At 53.5% G+C, this 20,018-nt stretch overlaps 1 protein-coding gene across 2 annotated transcripts; it reads right to left on the reverse strand.

Moving 5' to 3' along the window:
- Positions 1 to 344: 344 nt before the first annotated feature.
- RHOA (ras homolog family member A) lies at positions 345 to 18,753 on the reverse strand. Of its 2 annotated transcripts, none has more exons than XM_040408624.1 (5): positions 18,446 to 18,753; positions 1,830 to 1,987; positions 1,634 to 1,754; positions 1,226 to 1,356; positions 345 to 1,031 (listed from the first exon to the last, which is right to left on the reverse strand). In XM_040408624.1, the coding sequence occupies exons 2-5, from the start codon at positions 1,983 to 1,985 to the stop codon at positions 858 to 860; spliced, it is 582 nt and encodes a 193-aa protein (XP_040264558.1). In that variant the 5' UTR covers positions 1,986 to 1,987; positions 18,446 to 18,753; the 3' UTR covers positions 345 to 857. The 2 variants fall into 2 exon arrangements, with proteins under 2 accessions (XP_040264558.1, XP_040264557.1); XM_040408623.1 differs by having other exon boundaries at positions 18,326 to 18,748.
- Between the last annotated feature and the right edge of the window lie 1,265 nt (positions 18,754 to 20,018).

Below are 20,018 nucleotides of genomic sequence, written 5' to 3' on the forward strand. Positions count from 1 at the left end.
CACTTACCACCGCCCTCGGGGGCCCACACTGCGCACTTACCACCGCCCTCGGGGGCCCACACTGCGCACTTACCACCGCCCTCGGGGGCCCACACTGCGCACTTACCACCGCCCTCGGGGGCCCACACTGCGCACTTACCACTGCCCTCGGGGCCCGCACTGCGCACTTACCACCGCCCTCGGGGGCCCGCACTGCGCACCGCCCTCAGCGCCCGCACTGCGCACCGCCCTCAGCACTCGGGGCCCGCACTGCGCACCGCCCTCAGCACTCGGGGCCCGCACTGCGCACTTGCCACCGCCCTCAGTGCAGTTCTCCTCCATGATAAACGCAATGTAAGACGGCAGAAAATACAGAAATTTATTTTGTTTACCAATGCCACATAAAAAATGATAACCGACCAGACGATGAGCCTCGCACATTAACCCTCTCGCTGCCGGGGAACTCCTTTATTGCAGGTGAACCACAGTACGCAATTGATATCCATCGGCTGCATTTTGCCGCAATTCAAAAGGGGAACACAACTTCTGTAGTGCTACACCGCCCATCGGCGTGAGCGCCTGTGAAGGGGGCGGTATCCAGGGGGCAACTAAGTGAGGACACTAATGTAGCAGCGGCGCTGCGGGCGTCCAGACGGCGGGGGAGGCGTTCTGGCCCTGGTGACATGGAATGTAGCGTTAGTCTGCCGCTAACAGTGACGTTACATAGAGTTATATATAAAGGAGACTTTAAATACTGGGAGCGAGACGACGTCTTTATAAAATCTCATTACAGAAGAAATGGAAAAGACAGAGGCCGGAAGAACACTCGAGAGATAAGAAACATCACGTGGGGGTCCAGGGCAGGGGCGCGGGGTCCCTTAGATCAGAAGGCACGTCGTTTTCTTCTTGCCACGTCTGGCTTGCAGGGCGGCCCGTGTGGCCAGCTCAAACACTTCCCGGACGCCGTCCTTCGTCTTTGCCGAGCACTCCATGTAGCCGTAGGCGGAGATCCGGTTGGCCATATCACGTCCTTCTTCAGGTTTCACCGGCTCCTGAGATAATGAAGGGAGAATCAGAGGAGATGCAGAGACCTCGTGGGGGCAGCAGAGACACAGAATCTGGGAGGGGGGGGCACTAGCACCAACATGCGGCGTTCTTACAGAGCCCCCAGCGCCAGAGTCCTACAATCCCCCACGCCGGAGCCCCTCTGACATGTGGGGAAGATGGCCGCCCGCGCGCTCCTCACCTGCTTCATCTTGGTCAGCTCCCGGCGGGTGTGCTCGTCATTGCGCAGGTCCTTCTTGTTTCCGACCAGGATAATGGGCACGTTGGGGCAGAAGTGCTTCACTTCAGGCGTCCATTTCTCTGGGATATTTTCTAGGGATACAGAGAAGGTTACAGGGCGAGCAGAGGACGTCTCTGATGGGCACATGTGCGCTGCGCAGCCGGTGTGGGCGGGGCTTCAGACTGAGTGACAGCTCTGCAGCGGGTTCACTGCGCCCGATATAATATCCAGAGTCTGCCGCTACGCCCCCCGACTGAACGCTGCGGCACAATGATCCCTGTAACACGGCGGATCACTACTGCGAGCACTGTATTGCTATGGAGGGGACCCGCCTCCCATGTGCCCACCCCCCGGGGCCCCGCCACTTACCTAAACTATCGGGGCTGTCGATGGAGAAGCACATTAATATAACGTCTGTGTCTGGATAGGACAGAGGCCGCAGCCTGTCGTAGTCTTCCTGTCCGGCCGTGTCCCACAGGGCCAACTCCACCTACGAGCAGCACAGGAGCAGTTAACCACAGGGGCCCCCACGGCAGCACCTGCCGGGTCCCGGGCATCCACCTACCTGCTTCCCGTCCACTTCAATATCAGCCACGTAGTTCTCGAACACGGTGGGCACGTAGACCTCCGGGAACTGGTCTTTACTGAAGACGATCAGGAGACACGTCTTTCCGCAGGCGCCATCGCCGACGATCACAAGTTTCTTACGAATGGCTGCCATCACTGCAGAGAGACAAGTGTCAGTAAGGAGCAGCCAAGGGTTAACCCCCCCTCCCCCACCACCGGACCACAGGGCAGAGGGTTCTGCATCTCACTTCAATACAAAACCGGAAATGAAAGCAGAAGGAGCCGCCGTGTGGTACAGACGAGGTTGGCGGCTCGCAGAACCTCACGCCATCTGACGAGACCCTCTGCACAGTCACACCGGGAGAAAGGGAAGTGTAAGAGGGGCGGGGCCTACGCATCAATAAGCCACGCCCACTGTGCCACAAAGCATCAGACAACCCAACAAAACCGGCCACAAGGAAAAACAGCAACCAATCACAGCACAGCTTTCATTTCATATATCCTGCGCTCTGATTGGCTGCTATTCACTTGCCCCAATGTAAAGTGACACCGGGCTGCACGCTTTCCAACACAACGCCCCCCCTCCCCCAACGCCGCGCCCTACTACCCTGCGAATTCTGGAGTGACCCCTAACCCCAGGGATGGCGACAACTGGTCATGTGACACTTGGGGGCAGGTCACCGCTGGGGCTCCACAGAACATATAGTGAAAGAGGCACTACCACCTCCATCATCAGCATCCCAGCCACCAAGCAGGACACAGGCACTACCACCTCCATCATCAGCAACCAACCAGGACACAGGCACTACCACCTCCATCATCAGCATCCAACCAGGACACAGGCACTACCACCTCCATCATCAGCAACCAACCAGGACACAGGCACTACCACCTCCATCATCAGCATCCCAGCCACCAACCAGGACACAGGCACTACCACCTCCATCATCAGCAACCAACCAGGACACAGGCACTACCACCTCCATCATCAACAACCAACCAGGACACAGGCACTACAACCTCCATCATCAGCAACCAACCAGGACACAGGCACTACCACCTCCATCATCAGCAACCAACCAGGACACAGGCACTACCACCTCCATCATCAGCCACCAACCAGGACACAGGCACTACCACCTCCATCATCAGCAACCAACCAGGACACAGGCACTACCACCTCCATCATCAGCATCCCAGCCACCAACCAGGACACAGGCACTACCACCTCCATCATCAGCCACCAACCAGGACACAGGCACTACCACCTCCATCATCAGCAACCAACCAGGACACAGGCACTACCACCTCCATCATCAGCCACCAACCAGGACACAGGCACTACCACCTCCATCATCAGCATCCAACCAGGACACAGGCACTACCACCTCCATCATCAGCATCCAACCAGGACACAGGCACTACCACCTCCATCATCAGCATCCAACCAGGACACAGGCACTACCACCTCCATCATCAGCATCCCAGCCACCAACCAGGACACAGGCACTACCACCTCCATCATCAGCATCCCAGCCACCAACCAGGACACAGGCACTACCACCTCCATCATCAGCATCCCAGCCACCAACCAGGACACAGGCACTACCACCTCCATCATCAGCATCCAACCAGGACACAGGCACTACCACCTCCATCATCAGCATCCAACCAGGACACAGGCACTACCACCTCCATCATCAGCAACCAACCAGGACACAGGCACTACCACCTCCATCATCAGCATCCAACCAGGACACAGGCACTACCACCTCCATCATCAGCATCCAACCAGGACACAGGCACTACCACCTCCATCATCAGCCACCAACCAGGACACAGGCACTACCACCTCCATCATCAGCATCCCAGCAACCAACCAGGACACAGGCACTACCACCTCCATCATCAGCATCCAACCAGGACACAGGCACTACCACCTCCATCATCAGCATCCAACCAGGACACAGGCACTACCACCTCCATCATCAGCAACCAACCAGGACACAGGCACTACCACCTCCATCATCAGCCACCAACCAGGACACAGGCACTACCACCTCCATCATCAGCATCCCAGCCACCAACCAGGACACAGGCACTACCACCTCCATCAGCAACCAACCAGGACACAGGCACTACCACCTCCATCATCAGCATCCAACCAGGACACAGGCACTACCACCTCCATCATCAGCAACCAACCAGGACACAGGCACTACCACCTCCATCATCAGCATCCCAGCCACCAACCAGGACACAGGCACTACCACCTCCATCATCAGCATCCAACCAGGACACAGGCACTACCACCTCCATCATCAGCATCCCAGCCACCAACCAGGACACAGGCACTACCAAATCCATCATCAGCAACCAACCAGGACACAGGCACTACCACCTCCATCATCAGCAACCAACCAGGACACAGGCACTACCACCTCCATCATCAGCAACCAACCAGGACACAGGCACTACCACCTCCATCATCAGCCACCAACCAGGACACAGGCACTACCACCTCCATCATCAGCATCCAACCAGGACACAGGCACTACCACCTCCATCATCAGCATCCCAGCCACCAACCAGGACACAGGCACTACCACCTCCATCATCAGCAACCAACCAGGACACAGGCACTACCACCTCCATCATCAGCATCCCAGCCACCAACCAGGACACAGGCACTACCACCTCCATCATCAGCATCCAACCAGGACACAGGCACTACCACCTCCATCATCAGCATCCCAGCCACCAACCAGGACACAGGCACTACCACCTCCATCATCAGCAACCAACCAGGACACAGGCACTACCACCTCCATCATCAGCATCCCAGCCACCAACCAGGACACAGGCACTACCACCTCCATCATCAGCATCCAACCAGGACACAGGCACTACCACCTCCATCATCAGCCACCAACCAGGACACAGGCACTACCACCTCCATCATCAGCCACCAACCAGGACACAGGCACTACCACCTCCATCATCAGCCACCAACCAGGACACAGGCACTAGCACTAGGGGTGGGCGATATGGCCTAAAATTTATATTGCGATATATTGTTTTCTATATTTGGGGGGGGGTTTAAACTTTTTTTTTTTACTTTTTATTTAATAACTATTAGCCTCCTTAAAGGGAACCCGTCACCTGCATTTTGTGCACAGAGATGAGGCCACGGGTTGCTAGATGGCCGCTAGCACATCCACAATACCCAGTCCCCATAACTCTGTGTGCTTTTATTGTGTATAAAAACTGATTTGATACATCTGCAAATTACCCTGAGACGAGTCAGAGCTTGAAAATATGACTCTTCTCTGGTCACACAAGTGAGATAGGACTCTTTTATGTTAATTTGCATTTGTATCAAATCAGGGTTTTTTCCACAATAAAAGCACACAGAGCTATGGGGACTGGGTATTGCGGATGTGCTAGCAGTAGGGGTGCACTGAAATTCCGGCAGCCGAAAATATCGGCCGAAAATGTACCTAATCCATTTCGGCCGATATTGTTACATATCGGCCGAAAATATGGGGTGTGGGATTTGTCACCCACCAAGTAGCTCACCATCCTCGGGCGGGCGCCGGGCGGTTTACTTTAAGTCACTGCATCTTTATTTTACCTTACAATCGTGACGCTCCAGTAACAACTCTGCAGGCAGAGCGGAGGGCGGCGTAACGTCACTTACTCACGTGACGCACATGCTCCGCCTCCTTCATTCATAAAGTGGGCGGAGCAGGTGCGTCACGTGAGTAAGTGACGTTACGCCGCCCTCCGCTCTGCCTGCAGAGTTGTTACTGGAGCGTCAAGATTGTAAGGTAAAATAAAGATGCAGTGAGTGATTAGTCTGCTGTGAGCAGCAGGGCCGGGGCTGTTATGGGTAGGGGGATCGGTCTATGGCACTGCTATGGGGAGGGGGGATCTGTGCACTGTTATGCCCATAACAGTGCACATATCCCCCCCCTCCATAACAGCGCCACCCACAGATCCCCCTCTCCATAACAGAGCCACCCACAGATCCCCCTCTCCATAACAGCGCCACCCACGGATCCCCCTCTCCATAACAGCGCCACCCACAGATCCCCCTCTCCATAACAGCGCCACCCACAGATCCCCCTCTCCATAACAGCGCCACCCACAGATCCCCCTCTCCATAACAGCGCCACCCACAGATCCCCCTCTCCATAACAGCGCCACCCACAGATCCCCCTCTCCATAACAGCGCCACCCACAGATCCCCCTCTCCATAACAGCGCCACCCACAGATCCCCCTCTCCATAACAGCGCCACCCACAGATCCCCCTCTCCATAACAGCGCCACCCACAGATCCCCCTCTCCATAACAGCGCCACCCACAGATCCCCCTCTCCATAACAGAGCCACCCACAGATCCCCCTCTCCATAACAGCGCCACCCACAGATCCCCCTCTCCATAACAGCGCCACCCACAGATCCCCCTCTCCATAACAGCGCCACCCACAGATCCCCCTCTCCATAACAGCGCCACCCACAGATCCCCCTCTCCATAACAGCGCCACCCACAGATCCCCCCCTCCATAACAGCGCCACCCACAGATCCCCCTCTCCATATCAGAGCCACCCACAGATCCCGCCCTCCATAACAGAGCCACCCACAGATCCCCCCCTCCATAACAGAGCCACCCACAGATCCCGCCCTCCATAACAGCGCCACCCACAGATCCCCCCCTCCATAACAGCGCCACCCACAGATCCCGCCCTCCATAACAGAGCCACCCACAGATCCCCCCCTCCATAACAGCGCCACCCACAGATCCCCCTCTCCATAACAGAGCCACCCACAGATCCCCCTCTCCATAACAGAGCCACCCACAGATCCCCCTCTCCATAACAGAGCCACCCACAGATCCCCCTCTCCATAACAGAGCCACCCACAGATCCCCCCCTCCATAACAGCGCCACCCACAGATCCCCCTCTCCATAACAGAGCCACCCACAGATCCCCCCCCTCCATAACAGCGCCACCCACAGATCCCCCTCTCCATAACAGAGCCCCCCACAGATCCCCCTCTCCATAACAGAGCCACCCACAGATCCCCCTCTCCATAACAGAGCCACCCACAGATCCCCCTCTCCATAACAGCGCCACCCACAGATCCCCCTCTCCATAACAGCGCCACCCACAGATCCCCCTCTCCATAACAGCGCCACCCACAGATCCCCCCCCTCCATAACAGAGCCACCCACAGATCCCCCTCTCCATAACAGAGCCACCCACAGATCCCCCCTCTCCATAACAGAGCCACCCACAGATCCCCCTCTCCATACAGATCCCCCTCTCCATATATAATATGATTTATTAAATTCATGAAAAAGAATTATTAATAAAATCATAAAAAAAAAAAAGTATTTTAAAAAAGTATTTGGGCAAAAAGGCAGTTTCGGTTTTCGGTCAAGGGCATCCTGAATTTTCGGTTTCGGACCAGAATTTTCATTTCGGTGCACCCCTAGCTAGCAGCCATCTAGCAACCCATGTCCTCAGCTCTATACACAAAATCCCGGTGACAGGTTCCCTTTAAGGGCTAGAACCCTTGCCATATTCCCCCTAGTAGAGCTCTATTAGGGTGAATAGGACTTTACACTCTCCCTGCTGCCCTGTGTACACAACAGCAGGGAGCTGACCATGGCAGCCAGCCTCTCATGTGCCTCCCAGCCTCTGATCTGCTCCTTCCCCCCCCCAGCCTCTAATCTGCCCCCCCCCAGCCTCTGATCTGCCCCCCCCCCCCAGCCTCCACAGGGTCCCCCATCATTGGTGGCAGTGGGCAGTTCCGATCGGAGTCCCAGCAGTGTAATGCTGGGGCTCCGATCGGTTACCATGGCAGCCAGGACGCTACTGAAGTCCTGGCTGCCATGGTATGTTAGTGAGCAGCATTATACTCACGTGCGCCGTGGTCGCCGGGCGCTCCTTCTTCTCATAGGTCTGTGCGGCGCATTGCTAATGCTATAAGGATTAGCAATGCACCGCACAGACAGAAGAAGGAGCGCCTGGCGGCCACGGCGCACATGAGTATAATGCTGCTCACTAACATACCATCGCAGCCAGGACTTCAGTAGCGTGATTCCTGGCTGCCATGGTAACCGATCGGAGCCCCAGCATTACACTGCTGGGACTCCGATCGGAACTGCCCACTGCCACCAATGATGGGGGGAGGAGGGGGACCCTGTGGGATATGGCCGGCACATTCATTGGTGGCGCAGTGGCCACAGTCCCTCCCCTCCTCCTACGTCCTCATTGGTGTTCAGCGGCAGCCGCGCACAGTGGGGAGGGAGGGACTCCCTCCTTCTCCCTCCACTGTGCCGGCTCAGGAGAAAATGGTGCGCGCAGAGAGCGCGATCACATCGCGGTCTGGCGATATGGCGAAAATCCATATCGTGGCCCAAATTTATATCGCATATCGCCTATACCGCCCAGCCCTAACTACCACCTCCATCATCAGCATCCCAAAACCAACCAACCAGGACACAGGCACTACCACCTCCATCATCAGTATCCCGGCAACCAACCAGGACACAGGCACTACCACCTCCTTCATCAGTATCCCAGCACCCAAGTGTCACGTCAGACCATAGGAAACCGTTTACATCGGCGCGGTCTGTGTGCTAGACGACCTGCCAGGTACCTGACCGCACCACCAGGCACAGGCGTCTCGTATGGGCCGGGGAGCATCTACACTGACGAGGGACCAGTGGCCTCAGTGCTGATCACTGATGAAAGTCGATATACGCTGAGAAGAGATGATGGCCGCCAGCGATGTTGGGGACGTCACGTAGAGCGCTCTGCATCAGCCACTGTGGTCACCAGACGTGGTGGTGTCACAGTGTGGGCCGGTGTCTAGTCCGTACAGAACTGCCCTACACTGTGACTGGTGACAGCCCAGACTACCTGAAGACCATCATTACTCCAGTCATGGTGCCTCTGCAGGAACAGCACCGGCCTAATGTCATCTTCATGGAGGACAATGCTCCACCTCATCGAGGTCCATCATTAGGGAACGGCTGCTGGAGACTGGAGGACCTCACATGGAGCGGCTGCTGGAGGACCTCACATGGAGCGGCTGCTGGAGGACCTCACATGGAGCGGCTGCTGGAGGACCTCACATGGAGCGGCTGCTGGAGGACCTCACATGGAGCGGCTGCTGGAGGACCTCACATGGAGCGGCTGCTGGAGGACCTCACATGGAGCGGCTGCTGGAGGACCTCACATGGAGCGGCTGCAGGAGGCTGGAGGACCTCACATGGAGCGGCTGCAGGAGGCTGGAGGACCTCACATGGAGCGGCTGCAGGAGGCTGGAGGACCTCACATGGAGCGGCTGCAGGAGGCTGGAGGACCTCACATGGAGCGGCTGCAGAAGACTGGAGGACCTCACATGGAGCGGCTGCAGGAGACTGGAGGACCTCACATGGAGCGGCTGCAGGAGACTGGAGGACCTCACATGGAGCGGCTGCAGGAGACTGGAGGACCTCACATGGAGCGGCTGCAGGAGACTGGAGGACCTCACATGGAGCGGCTGCAGGAGACTGGAGGACCTCACATGGAGCGGCTGCAGGAGACTGGAGGACCTCACATGGAGCGGCTGCAGGAGACTGGAGGACCTCACATGGAGCGGCTGCAGGAGACTGGAGGACCTCACATGGAGCGGCTGCAGGAGACTGGAGGACCTCACATGGAGCGGCTGCAGGAGACTGGAGGACCTCACATGGAGCGGCTGCAGGAGACTGGAGGACCTCACATGGAGCGGCTGCAGGAGACTGGAGGACCTCACATGGAGCGGCTGCAGGAGACTGGAGGACCTCACATGGAGCGGCTGCAGGAGACTGGAGGACCTCACATGGAGCGGCTGCAGGAGACTGGAGGACCTCACATGGAGCGGCTGCAGGAGACTGGAGGACCTCACATGGAGCGGCTGCAGGAGACTGGAGGACCTCACATGGAGCGGCTGCACTTCCTCCAGATCTGAATCCCATTGAAAACCTATGGGATCTGCTGAGTAGCCATGTAGAGGCGCGCAACTCTGTGCCTCAGAACCTCAATGACCTGAGGGCCGCCCTTCAAGAGGAGTGGGATGCCATGCCTCAGCTAACAATAAGTCGCTCTATAAAAAGCAGGAGATGTCATTGTCAAGCTGGAATTGATGCTCAAGGACACAGGACAAGTTCCCGAAACGCTGACATTTTGGGGGGTAAACCCAGCACTGGGGTCGGTGAGACGCTGACATTTTGTGGAAGTATACCCAGCACTGGGGTCGGTGATACGATGACATTTTGTGGCAGTATACCCAGCACTGGGGTCGGTGAGACGCTGACATTTTGTGGCAGTATACCCAGCACTGGGGTCGGTGAGACGCTGACATTTTGTGGCAGTATACCCAGCACTGGGGTCGGTGAGACGCTGACATTTTGTGGCGGTATACCCAGCACTGGGGTCGGTGAGACGCTGACATTTTGTGGCGGTATACCCAGCACTGGGGTCGGTGAGACGCTGACATTTTGTGGCAGTATACCCAGCACTGGGGTCGGTGAGACAATGACATTTTGTGGCAGTATACCCAGCACTGGGGTCGGTGAGACAATGACATTTTGTGGCAGTATACCCAGCACTGGGGTCGGTGAGACGCTGACATTTTGTGGCGGTATACCCAGCACTGGGGTCGGTGAGACGCTGACATTTTGTGGCGGTATACCCAGCACTGGGGTCAGTGAGACGCTGACATTTTGTGGCGGTATACCCAGCACTGGGGTCAGTGAGACGCTGACATTTTGTGGCGGTATACCCAGCACTGGGGTCGGTGAGACGCTGACATTTTGTGGCAGTATACCCAGCACTGGGGTCGGTGAGACGCTGACATTTTGTGGCAGCATACCCAGCACTGGGGTCGGTGAGACACTGACATTTTGGGGGAAGGGTATACCTAGCACTGGGGTCGGTGAGACGCTGACATTTTGTGTCAGTATACCCAGTACTGGGGTCAGTGAGACGCTGACATTTTGTGGCGGTATACCCAGCATTGGGGTTGGCGAGACGCTGACATTTCTGTAAATATTTTCTCCTCATCTGACAGCACAGAAGATCTGACCCTGTGATACAATGTACAGTAGTCAGTGGACGGCTTGTATAACTGTGTAAATTGGGCGTGTCCTCACAATATCTCCACACACCGGCAATAACGTCTAAACCACTGACAAAAGCGAGGACACCCCTAAGTGAGAACGGCCAAATTGTGCCCGATCAGCCATTTTCCTCCCGGTGTCATGTGACTCGTTACAAGGTCTCAGGTGTGAGGGGGGGGGGGGGGGGGGGCAGGTGCGGACATTTGGCGTTATCGCTCGCGCACTGGACGTTCAGCATGGCTCCTCACGGCCAAGAACTCTCCGAGGATCTGAAGAAAAGGGTCATTGCTCTACATAAAGATGGCCGCAGGGCAGTATCCAACATGAGAAGGACCCCAAACACCTCCAAGACGACCACTGCCTTGTAAAGAACCTGAGGGTGAAGGTGCTGGACCGGCTCCAGACCTAAACCTATGGAGCATCTGTGGGGCCTCCTCAGACGGGAGGTGGAGGAGCGCAAGGTCTCTAACATCCACCAGATCCGTGATGTCGTCATGGAGGAGGAAGAGGATCCCAGTGGAACCTGTGAAGATCCAGTCACCTCCATGTCCAAGAGAGTTCAGGCCGTGCTGGGAGATAATGGCGGCCACACACAATACGGACACTCTGGGCACAGTTTGGCCGTTGTCACTTAGGACTGTCCGCACTATTGATGCCAGCGGTTTAGACAAGGTTCCCCGCTTTTATAGACCTTTGAGCCTCTATTAACACTACTATCAGCATAAAGTCATCTAGAGAAACAAAAGGTTTTTAAAATTGTAATGTTATGTTTTAACATAAGGGACAGAAACAGAGTTTTGTTTAGCCTCTTGGTGATGAGTTTTTCTAGGTAAGTACCCGGGACGACTGAGGTCTACCTACCTGTATGGAGCGCAGTGCACTATGCTGTGTACAAGACTGTCCGAGAACTGCCCCCTGTGCACTCATCATGGCCCCCCTTCCCACTGCCAGCCAGGGGGCCCCCTCCCCCTCCCACTGCCAGCCAGGGGGCCCCCCCTCCCCCTGTACAATACTTATGGCGCTGAGTTTCGCACAATCTCCGGCTCCGATGACTATGGCACAGATTTGGTGCTTCATGAACGGTCGGGGACCAGTCTTCTGAGAGAGAAATGTACAATGGTCACAATGTGCAGAAGACATTACAGGAGACGCTGGGGGTTTCCCGCAGAAATGAGGTGTCGGCCTCGTATTATATGTGAATAACGGCAACTCCCATCCTCCTCAAAAACAGTAACAGGAGTGTTTTTACTCTTCCAGAAAAATGTTGTGTGACCTCTGCCCCCACTAATATACATTACACTAGCGCGCGGCTTCGCTCGGGGACATCGCATCTATTTCATCTAATGTTTGTGTCGTTAAAAGATATCGACAGTATCCCCCATAACAGTGACCTCCACAGCGGCCGGCCCCCATAACAGTGACCTCCACAGCGGCCGGCCCCCATAACAGTGACCTCCACAGCGGTCGGCCCCCATAACAGTGACCTCCACAGCGGCCGGCCCCCATAACAGTGACCTCCACAGCGGCCGGCCCCCATAACAGTGACCTCCACAGCGGCCGGCCCCCATAACAGTGACCTCCACAGCGGCCGGCCCCCATAACAGTGACCTCCACAGCGGCCGGCCCCCATAACAGTGACCTCCACAGCGGCCGGCCCCCATAACAGTGACCTCCACAGCGGCCGGCCCCCATAACAGTGACCTCCACAGCGGCCGGCCCCCATAACAGTGACCTCCACAGCGGTCGGCCCCCATAACAGTGACCTCCACAGCGGTCGGCCCCCATAACAGTGACCTCCACAGCGGCCGGCCCCCATAACAGTGACCTCCACAGCGGCCGGCCCCCATAACAGTGACCTCCACAGCGGTCGGCCCCCATAACAGTGACCTCCACAGCGGTCGGCCCCCATAACAGTGACCTCCACAGCGGTCGGCCGCCATAACAGTGACCTCCACAGCGGTCGGCCCCCATAACAGTGACCTCCACAGCGGTCGGCCCCCATAACAGTGACCTCCACAGCGGTCGGCCCCCATAACAGTGACCTCCACAGCGGTCTGCCCCCCTATATATACCTTTAACAGTGAACTCGCAGTACCCTGCCCCCTTAACACTGACCTCCAGAGCAGCATGTAGCAGTGTAGTCGTGTCCCATGTGCCTAAAGCTGACCTACAGCAGTGAAGAGAAATGGCTGGGTTGTTATGGAAACCTGGAGTAAAACTGTGTGTATGTGGTGGCTAAGGGCCATGCAAGCTTCTATTGGCTGATAAGGGACATGTGACCGTGTGTATGGGATATGAGTGAAAGGCTTGCTGGCTTCTATTGGCTAATGTGGGTATTTTTTGGGGAATATCTCAGGAACGGTACGTCCTAGAGAGCTGAGACCCGGTCAAAAACCTTCCCGGACACCTGATGTACCTGTGTGCCGAATTTGGTGAAGATCGGTACAGTCGTTTGGTCGCGCATAAAGAACATCCAGACAGAAGTAAGTGTGTGTATGTGTATATATGAGAGAGAGAGATATATATATATATATATATATATATATATATATACATATATATACACATACATATACAAACATATACACTGCTCAAAAAAAAATAAAAAAAAAAATAACACATCCTAGATCTGAATTAATTAAATATTCTTCTGAAATCCTTTGTTCTTTACATAGCTGAATGTGCTGACAACAAAATCACACAAAAATAAAAAAATGGAAATCAAATTTTTCAACCCATGGAGGTCTGGATTTGGAGTCACCCTCAAAATGAAAGTGGAAAAACCCACTACAGGCTGATCAAACTTTGATGTAATGTCCTTAAAACAAGTCAAAATGAGGTTCAGTAGTGTGTGTGGCCTCCACGTGCCTGTAGGACCTCCCTACAACGCCTGTGCATGCTCCTGATGAGGTGGCGGACGGTCTCCTGAGGGATCTCCTCCCAGACCTGGACTAAAGCATCTGCCAACTCCTGGACAGTCTGTGGTGCAACGTGACGTTGGTGGATAGAGCGAGACATGATGTCCCAGATGTGCTCAATTGGATTCAGGTCTGGGGAACGGGCGGGCCAGTCCATAGCATCAATGCCTTCGTCTTGCAGGAACTGCTGACACACTCCAGCCACATGAGGTCTAGCATTGTCTTGCATTAGGAGGAACCCAGGGCCAACCGCACCAGCATATGGTCTCACAAGGGGTCTGAGGACCTCATCTCGGTACCTAATGGCAGTCAGGCTACCTCTGGCGAGCACATGGAGGGCTGTGCGGCCCTCCAAAGAAATGCCACCCCACACCATTACTGACCCAATGCCAAACCGGTCATGCTGGAGGATGTTGCAGGCAGCAGAACGTTCTCCACGGCGTCTCCAGACTCTGTCACGTCTGTCACATGTGCTCGGTGTGAACCTGCTTTCATCTGTGAAGAGCACAGGGCGCCAGTGGCGAATTTGCCAATCTTGGTGTTCTCTGGCAAATGCCAAACGTCCTGTACGGTGTTGGGCTGTAAGCGCAACCCCCACCTGTGGACGTCGGGCCCTTATATCACCCTCATGGAGTCTGTTTCTGACCGTTTGAGCAGACACATGCACATTTGTGGCCTGCTGGAGGTCATTTTGCAGGGCTCTGGCAGTGCTCCTCCTGTTCCTCCTTGCACAAAGGCGGAGGTAGCGGTCCTGCTGCTGGGTTGTTGCCCTCCTCCACGTCTCCTGATGTACTGGCCTGTCTCCTGGTAGCGCCTCCATGCTCTGGACACTACGCTGACAGACACAGCAAACCTTCTTGCCACAGCTCGCATTGATGTGCCATCCTGGATAAGCTGCACTACCTGAGCCACTTGTGTGGGTTGTAGACTCCGTCTCATGCTACCACTAGAGTGAAAGCACCGCCAGCATTCAAAAGTGACCAAAACATCAGCCAGGAAGCATAGGAACTGCAAAGTGGTCTGTGGTCACCACCTGCAGAACCACTCCTTTATTGGGGGTGTCTTGCTAATTGCCTATAATTTCCACCTGTTGTCTGTCCCATGTGAAATTGATTGTCACTCAGTGTTGCTTCCTAAGTGGACAGTTTGATGTCACAGAAGTGCGATTGACTTGGAGTTACATTGTGTTGTTTAAGTGTTCCCTTTATTTTTTTGAGCAGTGTGTGTATATATATATATCCCCCACTATATACACACACACCCCCATTATCCCCCCCCCCCCCCACACACTATATAGAGTAAGCAGCTTTGCTACTGGTTGGTTTGGGCAGCGGAGCGATAGAGCGCCAAGCAGCGCTCTATATATTCCATACCCCCCTGTATATACACATTACCCCCCCATATATTCCATACCCCACTGTATATACATTACCCCCCCGTATATACACACACACACACATTACCCCCCCGTATATACATTACCCCCCCTATATATTCCATACCCCCCGCGTATACACAGTACCCCCTATATATTCCATACCCCACTGTATATACACATTACCCCCCCCCCTATATATTCCATACCCCACTGTATATACACATTACCCCCCCCACTATATATTCCATACCCCACTGTATATACACACACATTACCCCCCCTATATATTCCATACCCCCCGCGTATACACATTCCCCCCCCTATATATTCCATACCCCACTGTATATACACATTACCCCCCCCCTATATATTCCATACCCCACTGTATATACACACACATTACCCCCCCTATATATTCCATACCCCCCCGCGTATACACATTCCCCCCCCTATATATTCCATACCCCACTGTATATACACATTACCCCCCTATATATTCCATACCCCACTGTATATACACATTACCCCCCTATATATTCCATACCCCCCACGTATACACATTACCCCCTATATATTCCATACCCCACTGTGTATATACACATTACCCCCCCCTATATATTCCATACCCCACTGTATATACACATTACCCCCCCATATATCCCATACCCCACTGTGTATATACACACACACCCCCACTGTATACATATTGTACACCCCATTATATACACACACACCCCCACTGTATACATATTGTACACCCCATTATATACACACACACCCCCACTGTATACATATTCTACACCCCATTATATACACATCCCCCCCACTGTATACATATTGTACACCCCATTATATACACATCCCCCCCACTGTATACATATTGTACACCCCATTATATACACACACCCCCACTGTATACATATTGTACACCCCATTATATACACACACACCCCCACTGTATACATATTCTACACCCCATTATATACACATCCCCCCCACTGTATACATATTGTACACCCCATTATATACACATCCCCCCCCTACTGTATACATATTGTACACCCCATTATATACACACATCCCCCCCTACTGTATACATATTGTACACCCCATTATATACACACATCCCCCCCTACTGTATACATATTGTACACCCCATTATATACACACATCCCCCCCCTACTGTATACATATTGTACACCCCATTATATACACACATCCCCCCCTACTGTATACATATTGTACACCCCATTATATACACACATCCCCCCCCTACTGTATACATATTGTACACCCCATTATATACACACCCCCCCCCCTACTGTATACATATTGTACACCCCATTATATACACACATCCCCCCCCCTACTGTATACATATTGTACACCCCATTATATACACACATCCCCCCCACTGTATACATATTGTACACCCCATTATATATATATATATACACATCCCCCCCCTACTGTATACATATTGTACACCCCATTATATACACACATCCCCCCACTGTATACATATTGTACACCCCATTATATACACACCCCCCCCCCTACTGTATACATATTGTACACCCCATTATATATATATATATACACACATCCCCCCCTACTGTATACATATTGTACACCCCATTATATACACACATCCCCCCCACTGTATACATATTGTACACCCCATTATATACACACATCCCCCCCACTGTATACATATTGTACACCCCATTATATATATATATATATATATACACATCCCCCCCCTACTGTATACATATTGTACACCCCATTATATACACACATCCCCCCCACTGTATACATATTGTACACCCCATTATATACACCCCCCCCCCCCTACTGTATACATATTGTACACCCCATTATATATATATATATATATACACACATCCCCCCCCTACTGTATACATATTGTACACCCCATTATATACACACATCCCCCCCTACTGTATACATATTGTACACCCCATTATATACACACATCCCCCCCACTGTATACATATTGTACACCCCATTATATATATATATATATACACATCCCCCCCCTACTGTATACATATTGTACACCCCATTATATACACACATCCCCCCCACTGTATACATATTGTACACCCCATTATATACACACATCCCCCCCTACTGTATACATATTGTACACCCCATTATATACACACATCCCCCCCACTGTATACATATTGTACACCCCATTATATACCCCCCCCCCCCCCTACTGTATACATATTGTACACCCCATTATATATATATATACACATCCCCCCCCTACTGTATACATATTGTACACCCCATTATATACACACATCCCCCCCCTACTGTATACATATTGTACACCCCATTATATACACACCCCCCCCCCCTACTGTATACATATTGTACACCCCATTATATATATATATATATATATACACACACATCCCCCCCCTACTGTATACATATTGTACACCCCATTATATACACACATCCCCCCCTACTGTATACATATTGTACACCCCATTATATACACACATCCCCCCCTACTGTATACATATTGTACACCCCATTATATACACACATCCCCCCCCTACTGTATACATATTGTACACCCCATTATATATATATATATATACACACACCCCCCCCCCCCTTCCACTGTATACATATCACACACACACATCCCCCCCACTGTATACATATTGTACACCCCATTATATACACACATCCCCCCCTACTGTATACATATTGTACACCCCATTATATACACACATCCCCCCCACTGTATACATATTGTACACCCCATTATATATATATATATATATACACACACATCCCCCCCCCTTCCACTGTATACATATCACACACACACATCCCCCCTCCCCCGCCATACACGGAGTCCACACGTCCGCCGCCGGTGTACGGGGCTCGCCGACTGCTCTCCTGCCCGCGGCCTCTCCACACTCCTCGGCCCGGAAGGACCTCACCCTCCGCAGGCCCGCGCCGCCTCGTCTCCCCAGCCCCGGGCCTCACCTCTCGCCTGGCCGTGCTGGGCCGCTGCTCGCCGCTCTGAAGACTTTCGGGAAGCAGCTGGCTGCTCTCCGGGCCGATGTCTGGGTCTCCGTCCCTCCCTCGGGCGGCGGCCGTTATTACCTCACTCGAACTCCGGCTTCTGGCAGCAGAAGAACCGCCCGGCTGAAGCTCGGCCACGACAGCTACGTGCGCGTCCTCATCGGCCGGGGGCGCGCACAGTGCCGAAATCGGAGACGAGTGCTGGCCGACGTGATGACGTAACGAGGCGCGGGCACGACAGAGTCACAAGGGAAGACGTTACAGCGCAGGCGCGGCAGGGGCTTGTTAAGGTGGGGCCGCTAGAAGTTGTGGCGGACAGGTCTCTGTCACAGGCCCGCGGACGCCTCCAATGCGCTGGGTTTGTGAGGGGGAGCCGGGATGTGCTCACAGTCCATCCTCCTGTTTATCCTCGCCCCATGAGCACGCTACCCCTGTTCTTTCATATGTATTTTAATGTGAGGAGGAGTCAGGCACGGTGTGGGTGGAGTCAATAGAAAATCCACCAATGGAGTGGGGGCGTGGGCGGGGCATCAGCGGATGCAGGGCTGGGCGGGGTATAAATAGCCTTGCTGCTATTTTCTGCTTTCCACACGAGCAGGGAGGTGGTGAGCGCATCATCAGCGTCATGGCTGTGTGCGTGTTGTGCAGCCTGGCCCTCTAACTGGGACATAGGTGTGTGCTTCGGCACTACCAAACATACAGGAGAACACAGCGCCACCTGCCTCCAACATCCGGAGATTCAGCCCCGGACCACCATGATACGTCTCGTATCTGCCCGAACCGTGTAGTCCTGCTGCCCCCCCCCCCAATAATGTGCCCGCTGTGCGCCCCCCAAATGCAGGAGGTCCCCCTAGTAGTAGTGACCTTAAGGCCTCCTTCACACAACCGTATGGCTTTTTCTGTATTTTGCGGTCCGCAAAAAATACGGATGACACCCGTGTGCATTCAGTTTTTTACGGAACAGCCGGCCCCTAATAGAACAGTCCTGTCCTTGTCCGTTATGCAGACAATAATAGGACATGTTCTGTCCTTGAACGGAAATACGGAAACAGAAAGCATACGGAGTACCTAAAGTTTTTTTATCCGGATCCATTGTAATAAATGGTTCCGTATATGGAACGCAAAAAACGGAACGTAAACGGGAAAAAAAAACGTTTGTGTGCAGGAGGCCTAAAAGTCCCACCAATAGTAACTGTCTCCCAGAGGGCCCGATAAGTGATAGTACCCTCAGGCCCTGCAGATGAGCGTGTCCGGATTAGGTCCGGATGCGTTGCGGATGCGTTCAGTGAAAAATTAGCAATTTCACAAGTAAGTCCATTCAGTTTTGTTTGCGATCGCGTTCAGTTTTTTCCGTGCAGTTGCAATGCGATTTAATGCGTTTTGTACGCGCGTGATAAAAAACGGAATGTTTACAAACAACATCTCTTAGGAAACATCCGTGAAAAACGCATCACATCCGCACTTGCTTGCGAATGCGATTTTCAAGCAGCCCCATTCACTTCTATGGGGCCAGCGCCGCGTGAAAATCGCAGAATATAGAATGTGCTGAGATTTTCACGCGACGCAGAAATGATACATGAAATCCAACGCACATGTCCACAGAACCACTGAAATGAATGGGTCCGGATTCCGGGCTGGTGCAATGCGTTCGCAT

This window comes from Bufo bufo, chromosome 9 (genome assembly GCF_905171765.1).
Source record: "Bufo bufo chromosome 9, aBufBuf1.1, whole genome shotgun sequence".
NCBI classification, from domain to species: Eukaryota; Metazoa; Chordata; class Amphibia; order Anura; family Bufonidae; genus Bufo; species Bufo bufo.

What these genes read in the sequence shown, in the direction of transcription:
- RHOA (XM_040408624.1), bottom strand. Translation starts at nt 1,985, where the DNA reads ATGGCAGCCATTCGTAAGAAACTTGTGATCGTCGGCGATGGCGCCTGC. An exon ending in CGACAGCCCCGATAGTTTAG is followed by an intron (nt 1,357 to 1,633) that starts GTAAGTGGCGGG and finishes CTGTATCCCTAG; the next exon opens with AAAATATCCCAGAGAAATGG. An exon ending in AGCTGACCAAGATGAAGCAG is followed by an intron (nt 1,032 to 1,225) that starts GTGAGGAGCGCG and finishes TCATTATCTCAG; the next exon opens with GAGCCGGTGAAACCTGAAGA.